This window comes from Ursus maritimus, unplaced genomic scaffold (genome assembly GCF_017311325.1).
Source record: "Ursus maritimus isolate PB19 unplaced genomic scaffold, ASM1731132v1 scaffold_19, whole genome shotgun sequence".
Lineage (NCBI taxonomy): Eukaryota > Metazoa > Chordata > Mammalia > Carnivora > Ursidae > Ursus > Ursus maritimus.
This window is the reverse complement of record NW_024424341.1, coordinates 42,323,229-42,348,367: the sequence shown is the minus strand read 5'-3', so window position 1 is coordinate 42,348,367 and position 25,139 is coordinate 42,323,229. Positions and strand designations below refer to the sequence as shown.

Below are 25,139 nucleotides of genomic sequence, written 5' to 3'. Positions count from 1 at the left end.
CTGTGTGTTTGTATGTTGAAATTACCTGTGTTTGCGAGCGTGAAGGGGTGAACAGAGTTGTGTGCCGCAGAAGGGACCGTATGATGGCAGAAGATAGCTCTCCAGTTTCGGCCTGGTTTGCCTGGCTGCTCAAAGCCTTTAAGGAAAGACGGTAGGGCTCCGTGGTCCTAATTTATAGTTGGATGCCGGGATACTTGTGGGGTCAGAGTTTCAACCCGAAGAGGAGGCAGTTGTTGGTTGTTGTTAGACACCGTCCGGTGCTTCTGAGCGACATGGTCTTGTTCTCTTGTTCACAGGGGATGTTGATGGCATGCTGCTCAGTGCTGGTGAACAGCAGCAGCTCCAGGGGCCTCGATGTCCTGAATTCTGTAGGGTGACATCACTGGTTTTAAGAGTGGAAGGGCCAGGGGAATGATCATTGGTACAGAAACACAGGATTAATGGTGCAGGAGACCAATAAACTGGTCGTAATGTACCTCTTTGAAAAGGGCATGCATCGTGTTTAGACACCAGGACTGTGAAGGATGAACCGGTACAGAGAGTCTCAGGACCTCCAGAAGGATGTATCTTGTGTAGCTGTGGGCCTGCCAGAAAAAAACACTCCACAGGTTTTGTGGATTCCTCGGCCCCTCTGGGCTGTTCACCAAAGGCCGTGGTTGTGCGTGGCAGCCAAACAAGGACAGAGACAGGAGAGACCTCTTAGTGCAGCCATGAGGCCTTTGTGACTCAGCTGGTACCCCTGCTGAATGAAATGGCAACACTCATCGCTCATCTGTTTTTGCTGCCACTGAGGCAAGTGCCTTCTGATGAGGAGAGAAGTGGTGGTCAGTATGGTGGCCAAGCTTGATCTAAAGCGTATGGAGTCCAGACTTAATTTGAGCCATATATCTTTAGGTTTCAGTAAGGTATAAATGACGTGTGGTGTCCATCACTCAGTTGTGCCATTTGACTGTTTGACATTCAGAGAAACCCACGAAGCCGTCAATTACGATGATAAACCTTTCCGTCACCCCCACATTTACTTTGTGTCCTAATAATCTCTCCCCAAGGCAGCCATTGACTTGCTTTTCATTATAGATGAGTCAGCACTTTCTAGAATTTATGATCAAAGTCTTCAAGTGTTTTCTCCTCCTTTTCCTTGGGTCCCCTCATGGGACGTATTTAGTTTCAAATTCATCAGTGGTGTTTATATGAACAGACCATTCTTTGTATCTTTGAGAAGTATGTTCTATGGATACAGCACTACTTATTTATGTATTCATCTGTGCATGGCTATTGTAACTGTTTCCAGTTTGGCGGGCTGCAAGTAAAACTGCTGCAGAGAAGGCGCCTGGGTGTCTCAGTCAGTTAAGAGTTCCAGCTTTTGATTCTGGCTCGGGTCATGATCTGATGGTTGTGAGATCCAGCCCGGTGAGCCTCGGCGTTGGGCTCCTCTCTGTGTGTGGAGCCTGCTTAAGATTCTCTCTCCCTCTCTCTACGCCCCAGCCTCCCTCCCCCCCACCAACGGCCCCCCACTGCCCTGCTTTCCCACGCACAGTGGCACTCTTTGGGTCAATAATTAATTAAATTAATTAAAAATATGACAAAATGTTATTAATGCTCCTTTTTCTCAGTTTGACTCAAAAATGTTTCACGAGCCGTGTGTGTTGCAATTAGGATCCTGAATGTATCCTGAGGCCCTACAGTAGCCGTCTCAAATGTCTGTGAACCCACAGGTCTCACTTGCCTTGCTGTTAGTTATTGAAGTTCTGAAGCCTTTGTTCATTAGAGCTTGCCACGTCCTGGGTGCTGCTTATTGCGTCTCTGATACTGTGCATCTGATCACCCTCGCCCATAATCCTGCACACGAGCTAGTGAGGAGACGGGTGATGAGGTTTGTCCCTGCAGACGTGTGTGGCGGTGACTGTTGGGGATGGAAAACAGAATCTTCCTCCACCCACGGAGCCTCTCCACATGCCATTATTTGGTCTGTGTGTTCACCAACACCACCATGCAGTTAATGCTGCCTCTGTCCACCTGGATATAGCACGAGGTCGCACAGGTTAAGGGCTCGGTCCCACAGGATGACTGTCCTCTTCAACGCCCATCACAGATCCAGGTTGTCACCTGTGCTTCATACTGACTGGCTGTAAATCAGAGGCTCCCCTGACCCCTCCTCTCACTCAATTATCTTGCTGGGGTGCCTCACAGAACTCTGGGAAGGACATTTACAGGCAGATGAAGAAGTACATGGGGGTCAGGTGCAGAAGGGTCTGCAGTGCAGGAGCTTGTGTCCTCATGGAACCTCGGTGTACCACCAACCCCCCAGGCATGTTTACAGATCTGGAGGCTCCTCTAGTGTTCTTGTTCAGGAGTTTGTACGGACCTTTAATCTCCAGCTCCAGCCTCCTCCTGGAGGTCAGCGGGTGGGGCTGCAAGTCCCAAGCCTCTGATCCCGATCTTTCTGATGACCACTCCCCATCCTGATTCTATTTAGGACCCCCACCCTAACACAGCTCTTTAGCGTAAATTCAGGTGTGCTCAAAAGGGGGCTCCTTATGAATGACGCAAGATACTCCTATCACTCAGGAAAGAACAAGGGTTGTAGGCGCTCTGTGCCAGGAACAGGGCACGGGGGACCAAGACAAATATATTTTTTCTTGTGCCAAATTACTGAATAAATATTTAGCTGGAATGTGATGTGAAATAGATATCAGCTAAGAAATTACAAAGAATTGCAGGACAAAGTCTCACCCTGTTATACAGAAAGCAGATAGAGCCCATTACATACATATTTTGGAGATAAATAGAACCTGTTCTCAAGTAAAGTCACTTGAAAGCATCATTTGGCACAGAGTTTATCCTAACTTACGTTTGTAATTGGGGTGACCATGTGTAGTGTTTTACTGACCTTATCCAGAGGAAAAGGAGACTTACTTGCAGGACAGTAAGTACTTTTTGGAATTAAACAACATAGTCACGAATGCAGGAGAAAGGGAACCCTAGTGGCCAACGGTCTGTGTAGTCTTCACAGGGATTAGGAGGTGCTCACAGATTCTCTAAGCTAAATGTGAAAAAAGGGGAGCGGGAGAGCCTCTCCCCTTTATCAACAGGGAGAATTAAACTTTATTTGTAATCTGTATTTCGCATAACTGAAGAGAGTATAGCTGACATTCTAGCAACTGATGATCTACCTAAGATACCCTACCTAAATAATGTTTCAGGTAGGCAACTTAGAGTCTAAATTCCATTAGGAAGCCTGTTTGTAACAAGAATAGAAAGAGGGCCAATGATTAACCAGAATTTTATTTTCTTTTTGTCCTGTATAAACTGTATTTGCAGGGTCCATTTAGCAACTGTGGCATTAGGTACTTTACCATAAGCTTAAAACTTCCTCCCTGGTATTTCCTATTCAACTCTGTCTCTCTTTACCATATTTGCAGGCCTCCTTTCCTTTAGTTTTTCTTCCATCTGCAGAATTCTGAGCTGGCTAAAATTCTTAAGTGTCACTTCAGTATATACCTTTGTGCAGCAGACACATATGTGGAGAATGGACATTTGGTTTTGTTGAAATCTGTGGCATTGTGAAAGACTTCTTAAATCCCACACTGGAAAAGAAAAATTTATTAAATCATTCATTCTTGTCCTTTGCACACACATACAGGAATCAATCTCTCCGTCTTTGAACCAAGAGATGCAAAAACATGATTGGAATAAGTCTAAACATGTGATCTGAAAAAGATTTGAAAGTTAATGAAAATTTAAGGCTTAGGATGAAATGAAAAATAAAACTCATTTCGAGTCTGCTTATTGATTGATAGTATAACATAAAAAAGAAAGGAGTGTCTTAACATAGCATAAAAGAAAGTTAACTACTAATTTTCTAATGCTTTACAATGGATGAGCTCTTTACACTGCCTAAGAGAATCAGGTTCACAGTTGTTTTACAAGAAAAAATTGTTAGGCTGTGATTCTGAATCGTCGCCTGACTTCTAGATCCTCAGATAAGTACCACCCGTTCTCGAGCACTTTCTCTTTGGAATCCTCTTCCCAACACTCTACACTTAGTGCATTACTGTAAATATTCATTCCAGACATAAGAAAATATATTCTCAAGAATGTTTTCTTCACCCTCAGACTAGTTCTTCTAGTACTTTATCATATTTTCCTAATTAACCATCCAGCATTTATAGTAATTTAAATTTTGTAATAATTTGTATAGATGTAGGCTTATAGACTGTGTACTGGATAGTACACAGATTTAGCTTTTGAAAAAAAATTGTGCCAAAGCTATGAGGCATACAGGAAAGATTTTTAAAAGGTGAGCACATTAAACAGAATCAAGAAATTCAATCAGCCAACTTAGAGGATGTGGCAAGTACTAATGGACAAAATGCTTTTGAAGTTTATCCAATAAATAATGAAAGAGTAAGTGGCTTCCTTATTGCCCATAGTAGCCATGGTGGCCATGAGTTTATTGCAGTGGGCTTCAGGTGTTCTGCACCTGTGGCTTTGTGAAGATGCAGCTCCTGTGTGACACAGTGGAGACCATGACAAAGGCTATTTATCATCACACCTTCTGGATTCTAGGATACATGCTTTTTGAATGTAATGAAATTCTGCATTTTTGTGAGTGGGATTCCAGTAGCAACCAATACAACTTCAGTAACTGTATGACTGGTGAAGCTGAGTTAGCTGGAAATCCAGGCGGCTATATTAGAACACTGGCAATATTTCAATCCATCGAGATGGACTGCCTACTTTCTCTGATGGTCCTGAAAATACCTATGAAAAAACAATGGCTATCCTACAAATTAAAGCCCAAAGGGCTGGATTATAGTTAAAAGAACTGGTAATATTAATGTGTGCCAGATGCTTGGTCCCTGGTAGCAATATCTGACCCTTGATAAGGCACTTACTGATCAATCTTCCAAAGCAAGTCCTAACAAGTAATCTTTTATTTCTCCAAAGACAAAGTGTATTGTCTTCAGAGGAAAATAAATTAATAAACATATTCTGTAGTTTTGCTCTGTGTGATAAATGAAAAGATCCTCTTCCATTGCTATTTCTCAATGTTAGTTCAGATTAAGGCTTTTGCATGATTTCAGTCTTTTATTTTTCCTTTACCTGTATTGAAATATAATTGGCAAATGACACTGTAATATATTTAAAGTGATGATTTCATATATGTATACACTGACGAGGGAAGATTAAGAGTTTTGATTTGGGGATTTCAGCTTCATATTATGAAAGTTCACAGATTTTTAAAATGCAGAGAAATTGGGATTTGTAAACTTCTGAAGCAGTAAGTTTGAAACATTAATGTTTTATTTGACAAATGGAAGGTAGAGAAGTCTAACTGTGTTAAGTATCAGGAGGTATAGTTGATACATATGTTTGTACTGTAGGTAAAACACCTGCATTATTCAGGGTAACTCAGGATTTTAAACTACCGAAGAAATACTAAACCATATAAAAATATTAACACCTTAAGTTTTCAGCCAACAAAATAAAAGAGGTAAGGTGAATACTCAAAAGACACATGTATTAAAAGCCATACAACTGGCATCATGATTGCATTCAATCTGCCTTCAGTAGCTAATTCGATCAATAAAATTTAGCACTAATATTTATATTTAAAAATATTTTTTGTGTATTCAAGTTATCAGAGTTATGAGGGTCCTGACATTTTGGAAATTCTTAAGAGGTTATGCATTGACATATCTAGGGTTACACATAAAATAAGCCACCAGGATGCATGGGGACACAAGAACAACCACGACAATGATAATGATGGAAGATTGTGATAGGGTTAATGGGACTTCTTAACAGTCTTATTCACAGATACATATGTAAATAGCCATTACAAAAGCTAGAATATCTCCTTATATCAGTAATTTTATATGTTGAAAAAGATGAATTGAAAAGGGGAGGAGGAACTTAGCTTCAGGGATGCAAGCATGTATGAAAACATCAAAATGTATATTTAAAATACGTGCAGTTTAAGTCAAGCATACTTAAATCAAACTCTTTTTACAAAACAAATATTTAGGGGCACCTGGATGGCTCAGTCGGTTAAGCATCCAACTCTTGACCTCAGCTCAGGTCTTGATCTCAGGGTCACTGAGTTCAAGCCCTGTGCTGGGCTCCACACTGGGCATGGAGCCTACTTAAATAAAAAACAAAAACAAGACGGGGGGGGGAGGGGGCCTGGGTAGCTCAGTCTGTTTAGTGTCCAATTCTTGGTTTTGGCTCAGGTTGTGATCTCAGGGTCTTGGGATTGAGCCCGTTGGGTTCCATACTCAGCAAGGAGTCTGCTTCCCCACCCCCTCCGTTAGCCCCTCCCCCTCCCCGCTCGTGCGCACTCTCTAATAAATCTTAAAAAAAAAAATAAAAACTAAACAAAAACACCCACAAATATTTAAAACTTGCCACTTACTGGTCATTTTACAGTTTTATTACCTATGTTCTTAAAGTTATTTGTGGCTACTGTATCAGTACTTTGGGAACAGAATATAATGAGGTACTACTGGAATATTTTACCAACGCCAGGTTCAGTGACATCACCTTGGCAACTTTTTTTTTTAAAGATTTTATTTATTTATTCGACAGAGATAGAGACAGCCAGCGAGAGAGGGAACACAAGCAGGGGGAGTGGGAGAGAAAGAAGCAGGCTCATAGCGGAGGAGCCTGATGTGGGGCTCGATCCCGGAATGCCGGGATCACGCCCTGAGCCGAAGGCAGACGCTTAACCGCTGTGCCACCCAGGCGCCCCCACCTTGGCAATTTGGCATTTACCATGAGGGGAGTGTTTATACCAGGGGTTGCCAAAGATTAAAACCTAGGCTTGATTTAATGTGTTACTGAGTTTAGAAAGCAGAGGAGAATATGTTGATGCAGATTAAATTCATAAGTCTGGTGCATGTAGGCTTTCAATTGTGAGACGGACAAAAAGTTGAGGGAGAAAAATCTTCTAGTACTCAGAAACAGTTGTTCCATATAATAAATATGTAAGTACATAAAAAGAAAATAGGCAAAAGATTACGAGCACACGTTTTACCAAACAAGCTAAATACAGAGCAAATAAATGACAGATGCTCAACATCATGAACACTTTGGGAAATGGAATTAAAACCAAAGTGACTTACCACGACACACTTATTTCAAGGATGTCACGGAACTTGAATTTTCATGTGCTACTGATGGGACGGCAAAAGAGAATAACCATTATAGTTCAGTTTCCCATTTCTTAATGTGAAACATTCACCTCCACTCTAACAGTTTCAGTTATCACAACAAGAGAAATAAAACATATAACCACATAAAGAAGTAAATGTAAATATTCATAGCAGCTTTATTTGTAAATACTCCAAACCTGGAAATAACCTGTATGTCCAGAACAGATGCACAGATAAAGCCATTATCCATAGAATAGAATGCTATTTGGCAATACTACACAGAATTCTTTTTTTTTTTTTTTTTAAAGATTTTATTTATTTTATTTGACAGAGATAGAGACAGCCAGCGAGAGAGGGAACACAAGCAGGGGGAGTGGGAGAGGAAGAAGCAGGCTCATAGTGGAGGAGCCTGATGTGGGGCTCGATCCCATAACGCCGGGATCACGCCCTGAGCCGAAGGCAGATGCTTAACCGCTGTGCCACCCAGGCGCCCCACTACACAAAATTCTAACATTCCTCCCATTTAAGGGTTTTCTCCAGTGTGAACTCTCCTATGTCTAAGGAGGTTAGATTTGCGGCTAAAAGATTTCCCACATTTGCTGCATTCATAAGGTCTTTCTCCAGTGTGAACTCTCTGGTGTTGAACGAGGTCAGATTTGTGGGTAAAGGGCTTCCTACATTCGTTGCACTCATAAGGCCTTTCACCAGTGTGACCTCTCTGGTGCTGAATAAGGCTAGAGCTTTGGCTAAAGGTTTTCCCACATTCACTACACTCATAAGGCCTTTCTCCAGTGTGAACTCTCTGGTGTTGAATAAGGCTGGCACTTTGGCTAAAGGATTTCCCACATTCCCCACACTCATATGGCTTTTCTCCAGAATGAACTCTCCGGTGTTGAATAAGACCAGAGCGTTGCCTAAAAGATTTCTCACATTCGCTGCACTCATAAGGTCTTGTGCCAGTATGAATCCTCTGATGTTGAATGAGGTCAGATTTTCGGGTAAAGGATTTTCCACATTCACTGCACTCATAAGGTCTTTCTCCAGTGTGAACTCTCTGATGTTGAATAAGGATAAATTTGCGGCTAAAGGATTTCCCACAAACACTGCACCCATAAGGCCTTTCTCCAGTATGAACACTCCGGTGTCGAATGAGGTTAGAGAACTGTCTAAAGGACTTCCCACATTCACTGCACTCATAAGGCCTTTCTCCACTGTGAATTCTCTGATGTTGAATGAGTTCAGATTTGCAGCTAAAAGATTTCCCACAATCACTACACTCATAAGGCATTTCTCTAGTGTGAATTCTCCCATGTCGAATGAGGTTAAAGATTTGTCTAAAGGATTTCCCACATTCGCTGCAGTTATATGGCCTTTCTCCAGTGTGAACTCTCTGATGCCTGAAAAGGCTAGAGGTTTGTCTGAAGGATTTCCCACATTCAATACACTCATAAGGCCTTTCTCTAGTGTGAACTCTACGGTGTTCATTGAGGTTGGATTTGTAGCTAAAAGATTTCCCACATTCACCACACCCATAATGCATTCCTCTACTGTGTAGTCTCTGGTGGTGAATGAGTTTAGATCTGTGAATAAAGACTTTTCCACATTCACTGCATTCAAAAGTTCTTTCTCTAGTGTGAATTCTCCAGTGTTTTATGAAACTGAAGTTATGGGTAAGAGATTGTCCACATTCTCCACATCCATAAGGCTCTTTATCACTGAGAATTCTCCAGTCTTTAATAAGGCCAGAGATTTGGCTAAAGAATTTCCCACATTCACCACACTCATATGGCCTTTGTCCACTGCGAATTTGTTGGTGCTGCACAAGTCTGTAGTTGCAGCCAAAGGCTTTCCCACATTTGCCACACTCATAAAGCCCTTCTCCAGAGCAGACACTCTGATGTTGATCAAGTGCATGGCTGCGGCTGGCAGCTTTTTCACATTCACCCCCGTTGTACTGACTTTTTCCACTGTGAAAAGCCTCCCCACTCTGGCTGCCACTGTGTGGCTCCTCACTGTTGGGATTGGTCTGGAGCCGAAGATGTCCCGAGGTGGCTAGGAAGTCCTCTCCAACCTTCCTACATGTGAAAGGCTGCCCTGACACACAGAAGTTGCAGCTTGTCACACATGAGACCCTGTCCACATCTCTTTTCCAGGGCTTCTCCCCACTGCCATGCCTCTGTTGCTGATGAAGGTCTGCATGGAAAGAGAAGCATCTCATACATGTGGTACCCAAGTATGGTTTCTGCCAAGGGGATATTGTCTGGTGCTCAGCATGGTGCAAAATATCTTTCAAGGCTGGGATACACGTCTCACAGGGGTGGATCTTCTGTTGGGACAGACCTGCCTGAGAAGCCCTGGCCTGGGACTCTCCTATAGGTACAGTCTGCTCAGAAGGGGCCATCCCATGCCTACAACCTGAAAGCAGAGAAATGCTGAAGAAATGCACATTGACTCTGGTGGGAGGGGGAAGCCCCACTTCAAAGGTGTGTCTGACACAACAAGTTGCGTCCATGTGATTGTTCTGAGCACAAGGCAGCTGGGGGCAGGTTGAGGTAGGGGCTGCTTAACGGTATTGGGCCTCTGAAGAGACCCGATTAGGAGAGACCTCAACAGACAAGACACAAGCATAGGGTGCACCACATGGAGGAGAGGCCCCTGCCTCCTCACTCCTCCTTCAGTAGGACCTTATCTGCTGGCAACATGGGCATGCTGTGTGAGAGGCTGGTTGTGGCCTGTCCAATAAAATTCAACTGGACCTGAGTAGCTGGTTCAAGGACTACATAAGGATATGTGCACACCTCATGACACCACGTGCCGTTCAGTGTTGGAGGATATCATAAAGGGAGCAGTACAGAGGAACTGGTGGCCTGGGAAAGCCACAATGGTGGAAGGAGCCACGAGCAGAAGTCTTGGATGAAATAACAAGTCAGCAAAGTGTTAAGTATGCAGAAGAAAAGGTAGAAACAATACGTGGCTAGTGGTATCTGCACCAAAACACTACCTAACACATGGCAAGCTCCTGGTACCATCTCAACACAGCCCTGATGTCATGCCCTCCACAGTTGCCACTCATGAGGGCCAGACCTCCTCTGAGACCATCTTTGCCATATCTACCCTGTAAAACCAGTGTTTTCCCTGTACTCTCCACTGTATAACTCCTCGGAACTGAATGATTCAAGTCTTAATGAAAGACACACGGTGAGTGGCCACCACCACTGGCCCTGTGCAACTTGTCATGCAATAACATTCAGGAAAGAAAATATAAAATACAATCAAAGGAGGGTCTTACAAGAACAGCCCATGGTTCATGTGAATAATGACCATGACCTGGCAGAGGCAGTCACAAAGAACTGTGAGCTAGAGGAAGGAGGCAAAACTGGAAGCCAGGGATCCGGACAGAGTCACCCTGCCAGGGAGAAGGCAAGCAAGGAGGGATCCATTAGTTAACTTCAAGACTCCTGACTCCCAGACCCTCCCCTGCACTGTTTGAGGTAACAGGTGTCAGGGATGCTTGGGGAGTCCGTTGCTCAGGGCACTATACACAGTTCAGCACTGGCATCCTCACCACACCTAACAAGAAAGTGGTGGAAATTAGCAGAGCCCATGCTCCAGCTGTGGGAAAGAAAGAGCGAACTCTGGGGGAAAAAGGAAAGGCAGGATGTCACCTCAGGACACGAGGAGCAATGTGACAATCTTACCCAGTGATGCTACAAGTGCAAAGTTCTCCAGCATCACATCGCAGTACAGGAGTCTCTGAGTTTCATCAAGGAGCCCCCATTCCTCCTGGGAGAAGTCAATGGCCACATCTTCAAAGTTCATACCCTGTCATAATGTGGACAGTTCATTCCATGATCAACATCTCTCCTAGGAGTCCAAGTTCATTATACCCCCTACCCTCCACATCCACCCTCAGCTCAGTCTACTCCATACCCCAGAGGAGATACCAGGCCTGGGTGTCCTTGGAGCCACTCTCTCCTCATATTCCTACTGATACTGTGTCATCCCACAACAACAGGCAGATGGGCAGAAAGAGGATATCTGAACTGTAGACCTGGCACGGTAGTCACACTGCCTCTTGTCAGTGTAGTCAGTGTCACAAACACAGATTAGGGAGAGAAGCTGGCTATAGGGAGGGTGTGCACTATCTGATTCTGGTCTTATCAGGCAATACCATCAAAGTCCCCTGGATCATCCCTCCAAGATGCAAAAAAATGTGGCATTATCCTTCATCCTTATGACCCCAATTCTAGGGTCCTGTGGTTATGTGTTCACACTCACTCTCTTTCTGTCACACTTCTCACAACTGCACTCCCACAGCAACAGCCCCCTCCTACCCTACACCACAGTCATCTCCTTGGCCTTTCTACATGTTACGCAGTATCCGTGGCATAGAAAATGCCTGGCAGTTTCAAACAGGATCAAATACTACTCCAGACTGATGGTTCCCACTGACAGAGGCAGCCTTGAGTGCTACTATGAAGGCCTCCCTCCCTGTTCCTTGCTTCAACCTCACTACCAAGAATAAAATCAGATTTCACTTACCCATGGCCTTCCTCCACCTGTGTGCCGCAAGCACTTGATGTCCCCTCTCCAGTCACAGCTGTCCTCTCTCCATCTAACCCTCATTCAACACTCAGCTCCAGTGGTCTTGTACCCGACCCCCAATTAGTCTCATAAATGACCACTTGTGCCCCTAAGCTAATCCACCAGCCTAACTTGAATACTTAGGCCCCACCATGGGACACAATGCAATCCTAGTAAGTCTATAGAACAGAGAATAAGCACCAGCCGATCTCAGCATCATCTCATTTGAATTACTCCTATGTCTCCACATCCATCTCCAAGTCCACTTTTCCCCTGGAGCCCTTGGCCACATACCAAACCATACACTCTCCCCTACCTTCTCTATGATCACTTCTCTCCCTGATCCATGTTGTGACACATCCCACAACCAGGGAGCCAAGCAGGAAACCTAGTCCTTAGATGCACCCTCTTCTTCCTGGGCTACTATTACCATTATCCTGACCAGGATTCCCCATATTAAGTGATCTACAGCTCCTCCCTGGTCTACACACTCTCCACCACCTTTTGGAGAAGTCTACATCCTGAACTCCGCCTCAGAGTTCCAGAGGCACACAAACTGTTCTCTGAAACATCTCCCACCCTTAACAGACCCAAAAGAACTCTTCTGATATCCCTAATAAGAACTACTCTTACTATAAACTTCCCCATCTCAACTGATGGAGCTTCCATCCTTCCAACTGCTAAAGCCAAACCTTCAAGTTATCCCTGACTCCCACCTCTCTCTACCTCAAACTTAGAAAACCAGGAAGCCACACCTAAAACACTAATGCAGAATCCAGCCACTTCTCCATGACCACCACCCTGCTCCAGCTACCATCACACCCACCCAGACTACTGCGGTAGCCTCTTCCCTTCTCTTCCTACCACCAGCTTCACACCTTTACTCTTCTCCATGCTGCAGCCCCAGGGAGCCTTATGAGACCTCGGTCAGATCACCGGCCTTTACTACTCCAAACCTTCCATAACACCCATTACCAGGGTGTCCAAACCTGACTCCTGCCCGACTCTTCCCAGTTCCCATGAAAAGAAAGGAGACCTGCAGGTCCCTGATCCCTCCAAGCCTTTGCACATTCTGTTACCTCTGCCTGGGACCACCTTCCACATTTCATGCGCTAAGTACCTAGCGCAGCCAGGATCTGGTGACCTCAAGAGGGCTGCCTTACTTCTGGGCTTCAGTCCTCAGTGCACTCCCGCTAGTGAGGTGCTCTTTACAGAACTCAACTTTCCTGTGCCTGTTATTACCCCTCTTCCCGTCTGTTCATTCTGTGAGCAGCTTCAGGAAACGTGTGAGAACCCGATTTCAGACACTGTCCCTCTTTTGTTCCCAAATCTCCCTCGCTCCCAGCGTTCTGAGAATGAAGGTAAAATTCCTGAGGCACAACTTTGCCTCACACTCTGTTGCCTGTAGACACAAGAGCCTGGGTTTCCCCAATGCTCCTGGCTCGGCTGCACTCCAAGTCTTTGCACGAACCTGTCCCCTCGGCCCGGAGCCCGCTCCCGTAGCCACCACGCCGGCGCTCACTCACGGGGCCCCCGCCCACCCCCGCCTCCCTGTCCCGGACACCGGAGCCTGGGCCGCAGGGACGTGAACAGACGCCCCGAGCTCGGGCCTTTCGGGTCTGGGTGGGGAGACGGCGGGGAGGACTCGGGGGACGAACGCTTACCTGAGCCGGGTCCCTGGGCGCGGCCGCCGCCATCGGACTCAGTGGACGGAGCAGGGCTGTGGCGCAGGGAAATCTTGATCCCAGCCTGCTGCGGGTCACCCCGGGGTGCGCCGCCTCCAAGCCTTAGAGCCGCCTCTTTGTAACGGGGTGAACGCTTTCGCGTCCTATCCGTCGCCGACCCGGGGCTCCGAAGCCTCAGGGTGACCAAACTCCAGAAAACCCAAAATGACCGCCACGAGGAGGACGCCGGAAGTCCCGCCCTGACTTGGTGCGTCCGCTCGGAAATGCTCTTGTCCTGGGATTTCATTGGGTCAACTCCACCACCGTTAGGCACATTGCCGTCTGGGTAATGTAGTCTCCTCAGCCGCACAGGTGGTTGGAGTGTCCTAGTCCTTGACCACCACGAATAAAGGTTTCGTGGTGCCACGAGTGTCTGAGAAATAAGAGGCATCTAGCCTTCAGGGAAAGGAAGCTGTTTACCTTTTTTTTTTTTTTTTAAGATTTTATTTATTTATTTATTTGACAGAGAGAAAGACAGCCAGCGAGAGAGGGAACACAAGCAGGGGGAGAAGGAAAGGAAGAAGCAGGCTCCCAGCGGAGGAGCCTGATGCGGGGCTCGATTCCAGGGATCCCAGGGATCCGGGATCACGCCCTGAGCGGAAGGCAGGCGTTAACGACTGAGCCACCCAGGCGCCCCAATGTTTACCCCTTTTTAAAGCGGCAGCTCGCAGACTTCTGGGGAGTGTTGTCTGCAACTGATCTTTGTTAGAGACATTTCAGACTCCTTGAAGCTTAGAATTCTCCCTTAGCCTAAAAATACTTCAATTATTCTAAAACGCTACAAATTTAAATGGACACAGTTTCTTTCAGACTCAAAATGCATCCCCTCTTAGCTAGAATGTAATAAACATTTTCTTGCTATTCAAATGCATGTAGTCAGAGGCTTTAGTCAATTTTGTAACTCTGTATCTTTGGTCAGAGCCATGAATTGGAAGAAACAGTGATGTTCAGGCCACCCTGAAGTAGGAGGACAAGGAGTTATCTCTGCATCTGGTTTCCAAAGAGAAACTCTTTCCTGCCTGTATATTCAGTGATCATGTCCAAATCACAAAGCAACACTATTTATTTATTTAATATTCTTAAGATACATTCAAATCCTTTAGAAATCTGACATCTAAAACAGAGAACAATTTATTAAATTCTATTTTGTTATGTGATAGTGGCTACAGCGTTCTCAGGCAGAGTGCATGTACAAAAGAGTCATCTAAACACCATTGTCTCATCTCCTTGCTGAGGAAGGATTATCGTTCCTTCAAGTGATTGTTGGGACTTTTGTGCATGAAGAATCGATATATCAGGGGAAAAAAAAGTTGTGAAATGCAAATTGCAGAGAGCTATTAATAATGATTATGTAATTATTCAAAGATAGTGGCATAATAGCTCTGGGGAAATGTCAGTGGAGGGTGAAAAAAGTAAGACCTCAGGTAATTTTTATCAGGACACAAGTCTGAGAAGAAACAAGAGTTAAGCTGGAGTGCCTGGATGACTCAGTTAGTAGAGCATGTGGCTCTTGATTTTGAGTTGTGAGTTTGAGCCCCATGTTGGATCTAGAGTTTACTGGAAAAAAAAAAAAAGTTAAGCTGAGCCCAATCTTGGCATTGTGATTCTTTTTAATCAGTTTCATCCTAGTGGATTTGTAGTCCTTCTCATTGTAATTTTAACTTATAATTTCATAATGACAAGTGTTCTATAACTTTTCTAAGCCTAATGACCATTAAAAATGTTCTTTAATGAAGATTTTGCTCAAATAGCCTGATGTGGGGCTCGATCCCGGAACGCCGGGATCACGCCCTGAGCCGAAGGCAGACGCTTAACGACTACGCCACCCAGGCGCCCCTATTTCTTTTTTTTTTTTTAAGATTTTTTTTATTTATTCATTTGAGAGAGAGACGGAGAGAGCACAAGCAGAGGGAGAGGCAGACGGACAGGGAGAAGCAGGCTCAATCCCAGGACCTGGAGATCATGACCTGAGCCTAAGGCAGACGCGTAAACATCTGAGCCACCCAGGCGCCCTATGATTTCTTTTATATACAGTCCTTCAGTTAGATGTTCACAAATTTGTTTCTACCATTCTGTGTTGCAATTTTTAATAAGCATCTTTTGAGTTATTCCAATGTTTTTACAGTCGTCTTTACTTTCACTAGCAATTCTTCAGTATTCCAATACTGAAGTTAATTAATACCCCTTTTATTAAATTTTCCCTATTCAATTTAATGTGGAGGTTCTTTCTCCTGATTGAATCCTAACTAATAACGAATTAGCTCTGGCAGTAGTCCTAGCAGATAAACCTATATGGACGAGATTTGGGAATTGGTTTGACCAAGCCCTTGGGCTTGAATGAAGTGCTGAACACCTAGCCAATAGGAAATGGGATGCTTATGACCCATGATATGCAGTGGCATCATAATGAATCCATTACCTAGTGTCAATTATGATGAAGTGGCAACTGCAGCACATGCCTGAGACCAACTGGGTGCTGCAATGAATATTAAGGCAGTGATGGTGACTACAAGGAGTTCGGTCTGGGAAGGATTCGAATTCACATTATTGCTTACAAAGTGAAAATGGTAAGCTCAAGGTCATTCTCTCTCAGCTGAAGTCCCCATATGAAAAGAGAGATTCTTGATAGCCCTAAAAGAAACTCTGATTTCTGTAGCTGCAGGATTCCTATTGCTGCAAATCAAACCATTAAATCTATAACTTGCTGAGTTATAGATTGCTGAATACACAGTCTCACAATGTTTCTCATGTGAAAGTTGGGGTGTTGGTTGATAAAGTGGGATTCTAAATGCTGCAATGGGGACATCTGGTTGGATGCAAAGAAACTGAGAATCTGGATTCTAAGTTAACCTGAGTCTCTTTTACCAGGTGTCTGAAGAGACTAGTCTTCCTCTGCTAACACTGCCTGGGGCAGATGGTCTGTAAAAGACTGCTAATTCTCTACAAGACTCATCACAACAACCTAAAACTAGTATCAACTCAGCATGACCCAGGGAAATAGGAGGAAATAATGGCTTCATAAAAAGAAACTCCTCACAGACCCCAAACCTGCAACCTTTCTGACCTGGCTGCCCATTATGCTTAGGGACATGAAAAGGGCACCCCCACAAGCTTGGCAAAGCTACCAAGTTCTCCTTAAGATAGGATAAAGCTAAACCTGAGCCCTCTGGTGTCTACCTGCGGGGCGGGGGGGGGGGTTCTCTGTCCTCAGTCCCTTGCCAGATGCCATGGTGCTGGAGAAGGTCACCTCTCTTCCAGATACCTTGGCCATCCAGAGAGCCCCTTTGGATTAACTGAGCAAAGAATAATGGGAGTTTGTAGATGTAAGAAAGGCACTGCCAGCCATCATATATGGTGGAGCTCAGTGAAATGCTGCTGCTTTCCACCCCTAAGCTAGGATGTTCCCGAGTAAGAACGGGACCAACAAAACAACAAACCTGGCCAAATGTCAGGCAATCATCTTAGGACTGGATACCCTGATCAACAACTGATGCTACCTCACATAGATTGTAAACAACTGGGCCATTACCTAAAAATTGTCCATATCAGGGTAAAGAACTTTGGGACCTTCTTACCTCAAGACACCCAAAATAAAAAAATCACCACATTACAAGGCCCTCCAAGGACACTCCTTATTCCCTTGGGAGCTACAGACATGACTGATAGTAACAAATGCCACAGGTTTTTTGGTTTCTGGGTTTTTTTTTAAATTATATTATGTTAGTCACCATACAGTACATCCCTGGTTTCTGATGTAAAGTCCGATGATTCATTAGTTGCGTCTAACACCCAGTGCACCATGCAATACGTGCCCTCCTTACTACCCATCACCGGTCTATCCCATTCCCCCACCCCCCCTCCCCTCTGAAGCCCTCAGTTTGTTTCTCAGAGTCCATAGTCTCTCATGCTTCATTCCCCCTTCTGATTACCCTCTCTTTCTTTATCCCTTTCTTCCCCTACTGATCTTCCTAGTTCTTACGTTCCATAGATGAGAGAAATCATATAATTGTCTTTCTCTGCTTGACTTAATTCACTTAGCATTATCTCCTCCAGTGCCGTCCATGTTGCAGCAAATGTTGAGAACTCGTTCTTTCTGATAGCTGAGTAATATTCCACATGGACCACATGGACCACAACTTCTTAATCCAGTCATCTGTCGAAGGGCATCTCTGTTCCTTCCACGATTTAGCTATTGTGGACATTGCTGCTATAAACATTGGGGTACAAATGCCACAGGTTTTAACATAACCAGGTTGAATGTCCATTTCCCAGGAATATGTCTCCTCTACAAAAAGTTACACTCAAGGGACAATGAGGTATTTCAGCCAACTCAGAGTACCAAAGGTATTCTGGAAAAGGAAAAGAAAGGAAAGGAAGGCTACAAATAGGATAATGAGGGACAGGATTTAGCAAGGTTCACTGAGGAAATATTAAGCTTATCATAAATTACCTAATGTCAGAGTTCCTAAGTGGACCCTGCAAATACTGTTTATACACAGGACAAAAGGGAAATAAAATTTTGGTTAACCAATGGCCCTCATTCTATACTTGTTACAAACAGGCTTCCTAATGCAATTTAGACTCCAAGTTGCCTACCTGATAGATTATTTAGGCAGGGTATCTTAGGTAGATCAATCAGTTACTAGCATGTCAGCTATACTCTGTGTTTTCAAGTATGTGAAATACAAATTAAAAATAAGAGGCTTAATTCTCCCTGTTGAAAATGGGGAGAGACACTCCCCCTCCATTTTGTCACAGCATTTAGCTTAGAGAACTTGCAAACATTTCCTTACCTCTTTAAAGCGTCTCTTTAAAGACTAGACAGGCCTTTTGCCAGTTGGGCTTCTTTTCCCCCCAGATTCAGGACTCAGGATTGTCTTTCATCAACAAATGGGAGCCAATTTCTTTAAGATGGGAAGATCTTGGGGGTGCCTAGCTGGCTCAGTGGGTAGAGTGTACAACACTTGATCTTAAGGTCATGAATTTGTGTCCAACGTTGGGTATGGAGCCTACCTTTAAAAAAATGGAAAGATCCTGAGAGCCATCATTTTGAAATGCAGACATCAAGGGAGACAGCAAGTCTATCTTTCAGTACATGTGGGAGGATAGGAACCTAACTTTGGTGAGTGCCTTGTTTATTTTCAAAAACTACTTCCTGTCACACAGATGAAAGAAGTTTGTTTTTCCCCTGGATAAACTCAATAACTGTCAGACATGATCACCCCAAACAACGTAAAGTTAGGAAAAATTATGTGTGAGAAATGATGCTGTCAAATGACCTTACTTGAAGATTAGTTCTATTGATGTGAAAACATGTATGTCATGGGTTCTATCTGCTTGTCTGTATAACGGTGATTTTTTTCCATGTCTTTGCAATTTCTTAGGTAATTCTCTTAAGATTTTATTTATTTATTTATTTATTTATTTATTTATTTATTTATTTAATTTGCAAGCACTCCAGTGGAGGGAGGTAGAGAATCTCAAACAGACTCCATACTGAGCACTGAGCCCGACTTGTGGATCAATCTAAAACCCTGAGATCATTACCTGACCTGAAATCAAGAGTTGGATGCTTAACTGACTGAGCCACCAGGCTCCCCTCTTTTTTTTTTTTTTTTAAGATTTTATTTATTTATTTGACACAGAGAGAGATAACCAACAAGAGAGGGAACACAAGCAGTGGGAGTGGAGGAGGAAGAAGCAGGCTCCCAGCAGAGGAGCCTGATGCGGGGCTCGATGCCAGGGATCTGGGATCACGTCCTGAGCTGAAGGCAGACGCATAATGACTGAGCCATCCAGGCGCCCCTAACAGGCTCCCCTCTTAGCTAATTTCTTGTGGTGCACATCCACAGTCCATCTTAATACTTACTCAATAATGTGGTATAAGAAGAAATATATTTGTCTTGGTCCCCCGTGCCCTATTCCTGGCACAGAGCGCCTACAACCCTTGTTCTTTCCTGAGTGATAGGAGTATCTTGCGTCATTCATAAGGAGCCCCCTTTTGAGCACACCTGAATTTACGCTAAAGAGCTGTGTTAGGGTGGGGGTCCTAAATAGAATCAGGATGGGGAGTGGTCATCAGAAAGATCGGGATCAGAGGCTTGGGACTTGCAGCCCCACCCGCTGACCTCCAGGAGGAGGCTGGAGCTGGAGATTAAAGGTCCATACAAACTCCTGAACAAGAACACTAGAGGAGCCTCCAGATCTGTAAACATGCCTGGGGGGTTGGTGGTACACCGAGGTTCCATGAGGACACAAGCTCCTGCACTGCAGACCCTTCTGCACCTGACCCCCATGTACTTCTTCATCTGCCTGTAAATGTCCTTCCCAGAGTTCTGTGAGGCACCCCAGCAAGATAATTGAGTGAGAGGAGGGGTCAGGGGAGCCTCTGATTTACAGCCAGTCAGTATGAAGCACAGGTGACAACCTGGATCTGTGATGGGCGTTGAAGAGGACAGTCATCCTGTGGGACCGAGCCCTTAACCTGTGCGACCTTGTGCTATATCCAGGTGGACAGAGGCAGCATTAACTGCATGGTGGTGTTGGTGAACACACAGACCAAATAATGGCATGTGGAGAGGCTCCGTGGGTGGAGGAAGATTCTGTTTTCCATCCCCAACAGTCACCGCCACACACGTCTGCAGGGACAAACCTCATCACCCGTCTCCTCACTAGCTCGTGTGCAGGATTATGGGCGAGGGTGATCAGATGCACAGTATCAGAGACGCAATAAGCAGCACCCAGGACGTGGCAAGCTCTAATGAACAAAGGCTTCAGAACTTCAATAACTAACAGCAAGGCAAGTGAGACCTGTGGGTTCACAGACATTTGAGACGGCTACTGTAGGGCCTCAGGATACATTCAGGATCCTAATTGCAACACACACGGCTCGTGAAACATTTTTGAGTCAAACTGAGAAAAAGGAGCATTAATAACATTTTGTCATATTTTTAATTAATTTAATTAATTATTGACCCAAAGAGTGCCACTGTGCGTGGGAAAGCAGGGCAGTGGGGGGCCGTTGGTGGGGGGGAGGGAGGCTGGGGCGTAGAGAGAGGGAGAGAGAATCTTAAGCAGGCTCCACACACAGAGAGGAGCCCAACGCCGAGGCTCACCGGGCTGGATCTCACAACCATCAGATCATGACCCGAGCCAGAATCAAAAGCTGGAACTCTTAACTGACTGAGACACCCAGGCGCCTTCTCTGCAGCAGTTTTACTTGCAGCCCGCCAAACTGGAAACAGTTACAATAGCCATGCACAGATGAATACATAAATAAGTAGTGCTGTATCCATAGAACATACTTCTCAAAGATACAAAGAATGGTCTGTTCATATAAACACCACTGATGAATTTGAAACTAAATACGTCCCATGAGGGGACCCAAGGAAAAGGAGGAGAAAACACTTGAAGACTTTGATCATAAATTCTAGAAAGTGCTGACTCATCTATAATGAAAAGCAAGTCAATGGCTGCCTTGGGGAGAGATTATTAGGACACAAAGTAAATGTGGGGGTGACGGAAAGGTTTATCATCGTAATTGACGGCTTCGTGGGTTTCTCTGAATGTCAAACAGTCAAATGGCACAACTGAGTGATGGACACCACACGTCATTTATACCTTACTGAAACCTAAAGATATATGGCTCAAATTAAGTCTGGACTCCATACGCTTTAGATCAAGCTTGGCCACCATACTGACCACCACTTCTCTCCTCATCAGAAGGCACTTGCCTCAGTGGCAGCAAAAACAGATGAGCGATGAGTGTTGCCATTTCATTCAGCAGGGGTACCAGCTGAGTCACAAAGGCCTCATGGCTGCACTAAGAGGTCTCTCCTGTCTCTGTCCTTGTTTGGCTGCCACGCACAACCACGGCCTTTGGTGAACAGCCCAGAGGGGCCGAGGAATCCACAAAACCTGTGGAGTGTTTTTTTCTGGCAGGCCCACAGCTACACAAGATACATCCTTCTGGAGGTCCTGAGACTCTCTGTACCGGTTCATCCTTCACAGTCCTGGTGTCTAAACACGATGCATGCCCTTTTCAAAGAGGTACATTACGACCAGTTTATTGGTCTCCTGCACCATTAATCCTGTGTTTCTGTACCAATGATCATTCCCCTGGCCCTTCCACTCTTAAAACCAGTGATGTCACCCTACAGAATTCAGGACATCGAGGCCCCTGGAGCTGCTGCTGTTCACCAGCACTGAGCAGCATGCCATCAACATCCCCTGTGAACAAGAGAACAAGACCATGTCGCTCAGAAGCACCGGACGGTGTCTAACAACAACCAACAACTGCCTCCTCTTCGGGTTGAAACTCTGACCCCACAAGTATCCCGGCATCCAACTATAAATTAGGACCACGGAGCCCTACCGTCTTTCCTTAAAGGCTTTGAGCAGCCAGGCAAACCAGGCCGAAACTGGAGAGCTATCTTCTGCCATCATACGGTCCCTTCTGCGGCACACAACTCTGTTCACCCCTTCACGCTCGCAAACACAGGTAATTTCAACATACAAACACACAGTGAACAGAATCCCCAAGATTAATGGGGGCTTAAACAGCAACATCTTTATTCTCGTACGGCAAGAGCAATGGGAGGCAGACTGCTCCTGGGTTGGTGACTTGGAGGCTGGGAAGTGCCATCACAGAGTTTCAAGAGGACAGTAACATCCCTGAAGATGTCATCCACCTTTTCAAATCTCCAACGTCCTCTAGGACAAAACTGGGTGAGATCCATGCCCTCTCCTCAGAGAGGAAAAATGGGGAAGGATTTAGTGCTCAGGTGACTCGTTAGTCATCCAGCAATTGCCCTGACACTGGGGTATGGGCCCTGGGCGGGTTCAAAAGATGCAATGCAGCTGCTACATACCTGGGATTTATGGAGATGGTAAATGGCAGCTTCATAAGGGATCTCCTCCACTGTTGTTAATTTTCATTGAATGAATGCCTGCACATTTAAGGCAGTTCTCCCATTTGAGATTTGTTTAATCCTATCTGGTTAGGTTAATCCCTTCAAAGGAAGCTCATATTCACTGCACTGCTATTGTAAGGCTTTTCCTTGCGTTCTCTGGAGTGCAACGAGGCTAGCCTTTGGTTAGCCATTTCCCACATTCTCCATATTCACAGGCCTTCATCTAGGAGACACCGTGGTGTTTTAGGAGCTTGGACTCCTAGGTAAAGAATATCCCACGGATAAATACTCATAAAGCCGTTTTCGGTGTGACTATCTCAATGGTCACTGAAATGGAAGCCACACGTGAACGTTTGCCAAAGTCACTGTACTCCTCAAAGCCTTTCTCCAGCGTGTACTTTTCGGTGCTTAATGAGGCTAGAACTGTGGCTAAAAGATTTCCCACATTCACTGCACTCGTAAGGTCTTTCTCCGGTGTGAATTCTCCTGTGTTTAATGAGACTGGATTTTTGAGTAAAGGACTTCCCACATTCACTGCACTCATAAGGCCTTGATCCAGTGTGTACTCTCTGGTGTTTGAGGAGACTGGAACTGTAGGTAAAGGATTTTCCACATTCATTGCACTCATAGGGCCTCGATCCCGAGTGAACTCTCTGGTGTTTTATGAGACTGGAACTGTAGGTAAAGAACTTCCCACATTCACTGCACTCATACGGCCTCTCTCCAGTGTGAACACTGCGGTGCTGAAAGAGCGCAGAGCTTTCGCTGAAGGATTTCCCACACTCACCACACTCATACGGCCGTTCGCCAGTGTGAATTCTCCGATGTTTAATGAGGTTGGACTTGTTGCTGAATAACTTGCCACATTCGTCACACTTGTGAGGCCTTGCTCCAGTGTGAACTCTCCGGTGCTGAATGAGGCTAGAGCTCTGCCGAAAGGACTTCCCGCATTCCCCACACTCATAAGGCTTTTCCCCAGTGTGCACTCTCCAGTGGTCATTGAGGCTGTAGCTTTTGCTAAAAGATTTCCCACATTCACTGCACAGGAAGCATCTTTCTCTAGCGAGGTCTCTCTGGGGATGAACAAGTGTGTGTTTGTAAGTGAAGTCGTTCGTGCCTTCGGCACAGTTGCGCTGCGCTCTCCATCCAGGGGAGGATGCCCTATACCCAGTCCTCCTGTACGACTTCCCCCTGCTGTGTGTGGCCTGATGCTGGAGGAATCTCGAGGTGGCCAAGATGTCCCTCACAACCTCCCCACAGGAAAAGGGTTTCCCTGACACACAGAATTTGTAGTCCTTCACAAAAGAGGCTCGGTCCATATTGCTTCTGAAGCATTTCTCTCCAGTGTGCTGCTTCAGATGCGGAAGGTTGACGTCGAAATACAACTGTCTCTCACATGCCCCCGTCTTGTGGAGATTCTGTCCACAAAGTGTCGCCTGGTGCTCAGTGGAAAGCAAAATGTCTCTCAAGTCCTGGCCACACACCTCACGAGGATGGGCCCTCTGGGGAGACACAACTGCCTTGCGAGTCCCGACCTGTGACGCTGCTTGTACAGAAACCCTGTGCTCAGGCGCGTCCTCATCCTCTGCTCCATGCCTAAGACCTGAAAGCAAGAAATGCCGGTAAAGCGCATGCTGCCTTTGGTGGGAGGGGGCAGCTACCATACAAGCTACAAATGTGTGTCTAAGAAACCCAGGAACCAGTGCTTGGGATTGTCTGCAGGACCAGGGAGACGGTTCAGGTGGAGGATGGGGCTGCTTAGCAGGAGCGGGCTACAAGGAGCAGAGAATGGGAGAGGCCTCAGGAGGTGAAGGATGCAAGCACTTGGTGTGACACGGAGGAGAGAAGTGGGCTGCGATTCATACCCCTGCCAACAACTTTCCAAAGGAACCGGTCTCCTATTGACACACCTGTCCCGTGCAGGAGGTTGTGTCAAGACCCAAGAAAATAGGACTGTAAACTGGCAGGTGGTGTTCCAGGACTGCTTAAGAACATAGGCACACCCCATGACGTAACATACAGCAGTTAGCGTGCAAAGCGCTGTAGATGGAGTGGTGAGAAAAAAGAGTGAGATATGGATCCCAGAAATGTGAGGTTAACCCCGGGCCAGAAGGAAGAGTAGAGGTGACGAGTAACAGAGTCGATAACGCGGCAAAGTGCCAAGAAAGGGGAAGAAGAGACAGAAGTGAAATGTGGCCCCTGGAGGCAAAATACTAGTCAAACAGAACAGGCTTCTGGTCTGATGTGAACACAGCACTGACATCGTCTCCTCCAGGTACCACTCTGCAGGGCTGGCTTCTTCTGAGCCGTCGTGTTCTGTGTGGGTCAGTATACCTACCGTGAACTACCCGGGGCTCTCCAGTCCAACCCCACTCCCACAATCAGCAAGTGCATGACCACTTCCTGATACAAGTGCTAAGGAAAAGACAGGACAGCTGAGTAGCCATCAGTATCACAGAACGACTCAGCACACGACGGCTCATGGCAAAGAGAACTACACAGTCCCCAGAGAAGTCTGGAGGAGGGTCTCATGAAACAGCCCATGGTCCACAGACGTGGTAACTTTGTCAGAGACAGCAAGTCCTGGTAGAGGCAGGCATGAGGAAGCCTCACAGAGAAAGGAAGCAGACGTGGAGCGGGCAGATATCTTGCATCGAGACAAAGTCACCCAGTCAGGGAGAAGGCATGTAAGGGGATATCCATTACGTTCACTGCAAGGCTCCTGACCCTCATTCCTTCCCTGAAAGTCAGCAGGAAAGCTG

At 45.6% G+C, this 25,139-nt stretch overlaps 2 protein-coding genes across 2 annotated transcripts; both read right to left on the bottom strand.

The window, feature by feature from the left end:
• Positions 1 to 7,309: 7,309 nt before the first annotated feature.
• On the bottom strand, positions 7,310 to 13,887 carry LOC103677241 (zinc finger protein 551). Its single transcript, XM_008706494.2, is given in 4 exon segments — positions 7,310 to 7,778; positions 7,780 to 9,350; positions 10,856 to 10,979; positions 13,406 to 13,887. Coding segments are annotated over 4 exon segments (1,842 nt in total). The 5' UTR covers positions 13,439 to 13,887; the 3' UTR covers positions 7,310 to 7,664.
• An 8,704-nt stretch (positions 13,888 to 22,591) lies between these two features.
• Positions 22,592 to 24,041, bottom strand: LOC103677294 (zinc finger protein 154-like). Its single transcript, XM_040634380.1, has one exon. It carries the CDS (start codon positions 24,039 to 24,041, stop codon positions 22,752 to 22,754), a length of 1,290 nt encoding a protein of 429 aa, XP_040490314.1. The 3' UTR covers positions 22,592 to 22,751.
• Between the last annotated feature and the right edge of the window lie 1,098 nt (positions 24,042 to 25,139).

Bases quoted from the DNA above. Each gene is read 5' to 3' on its own strand.
- LOC103677294 (XM_040634380.1), bottom strand. From the start codon at position 24,041: ATGGTAGCTGCCCCCTCCCACCAAAGGCAGCATGCGCTTTACCGGCAT.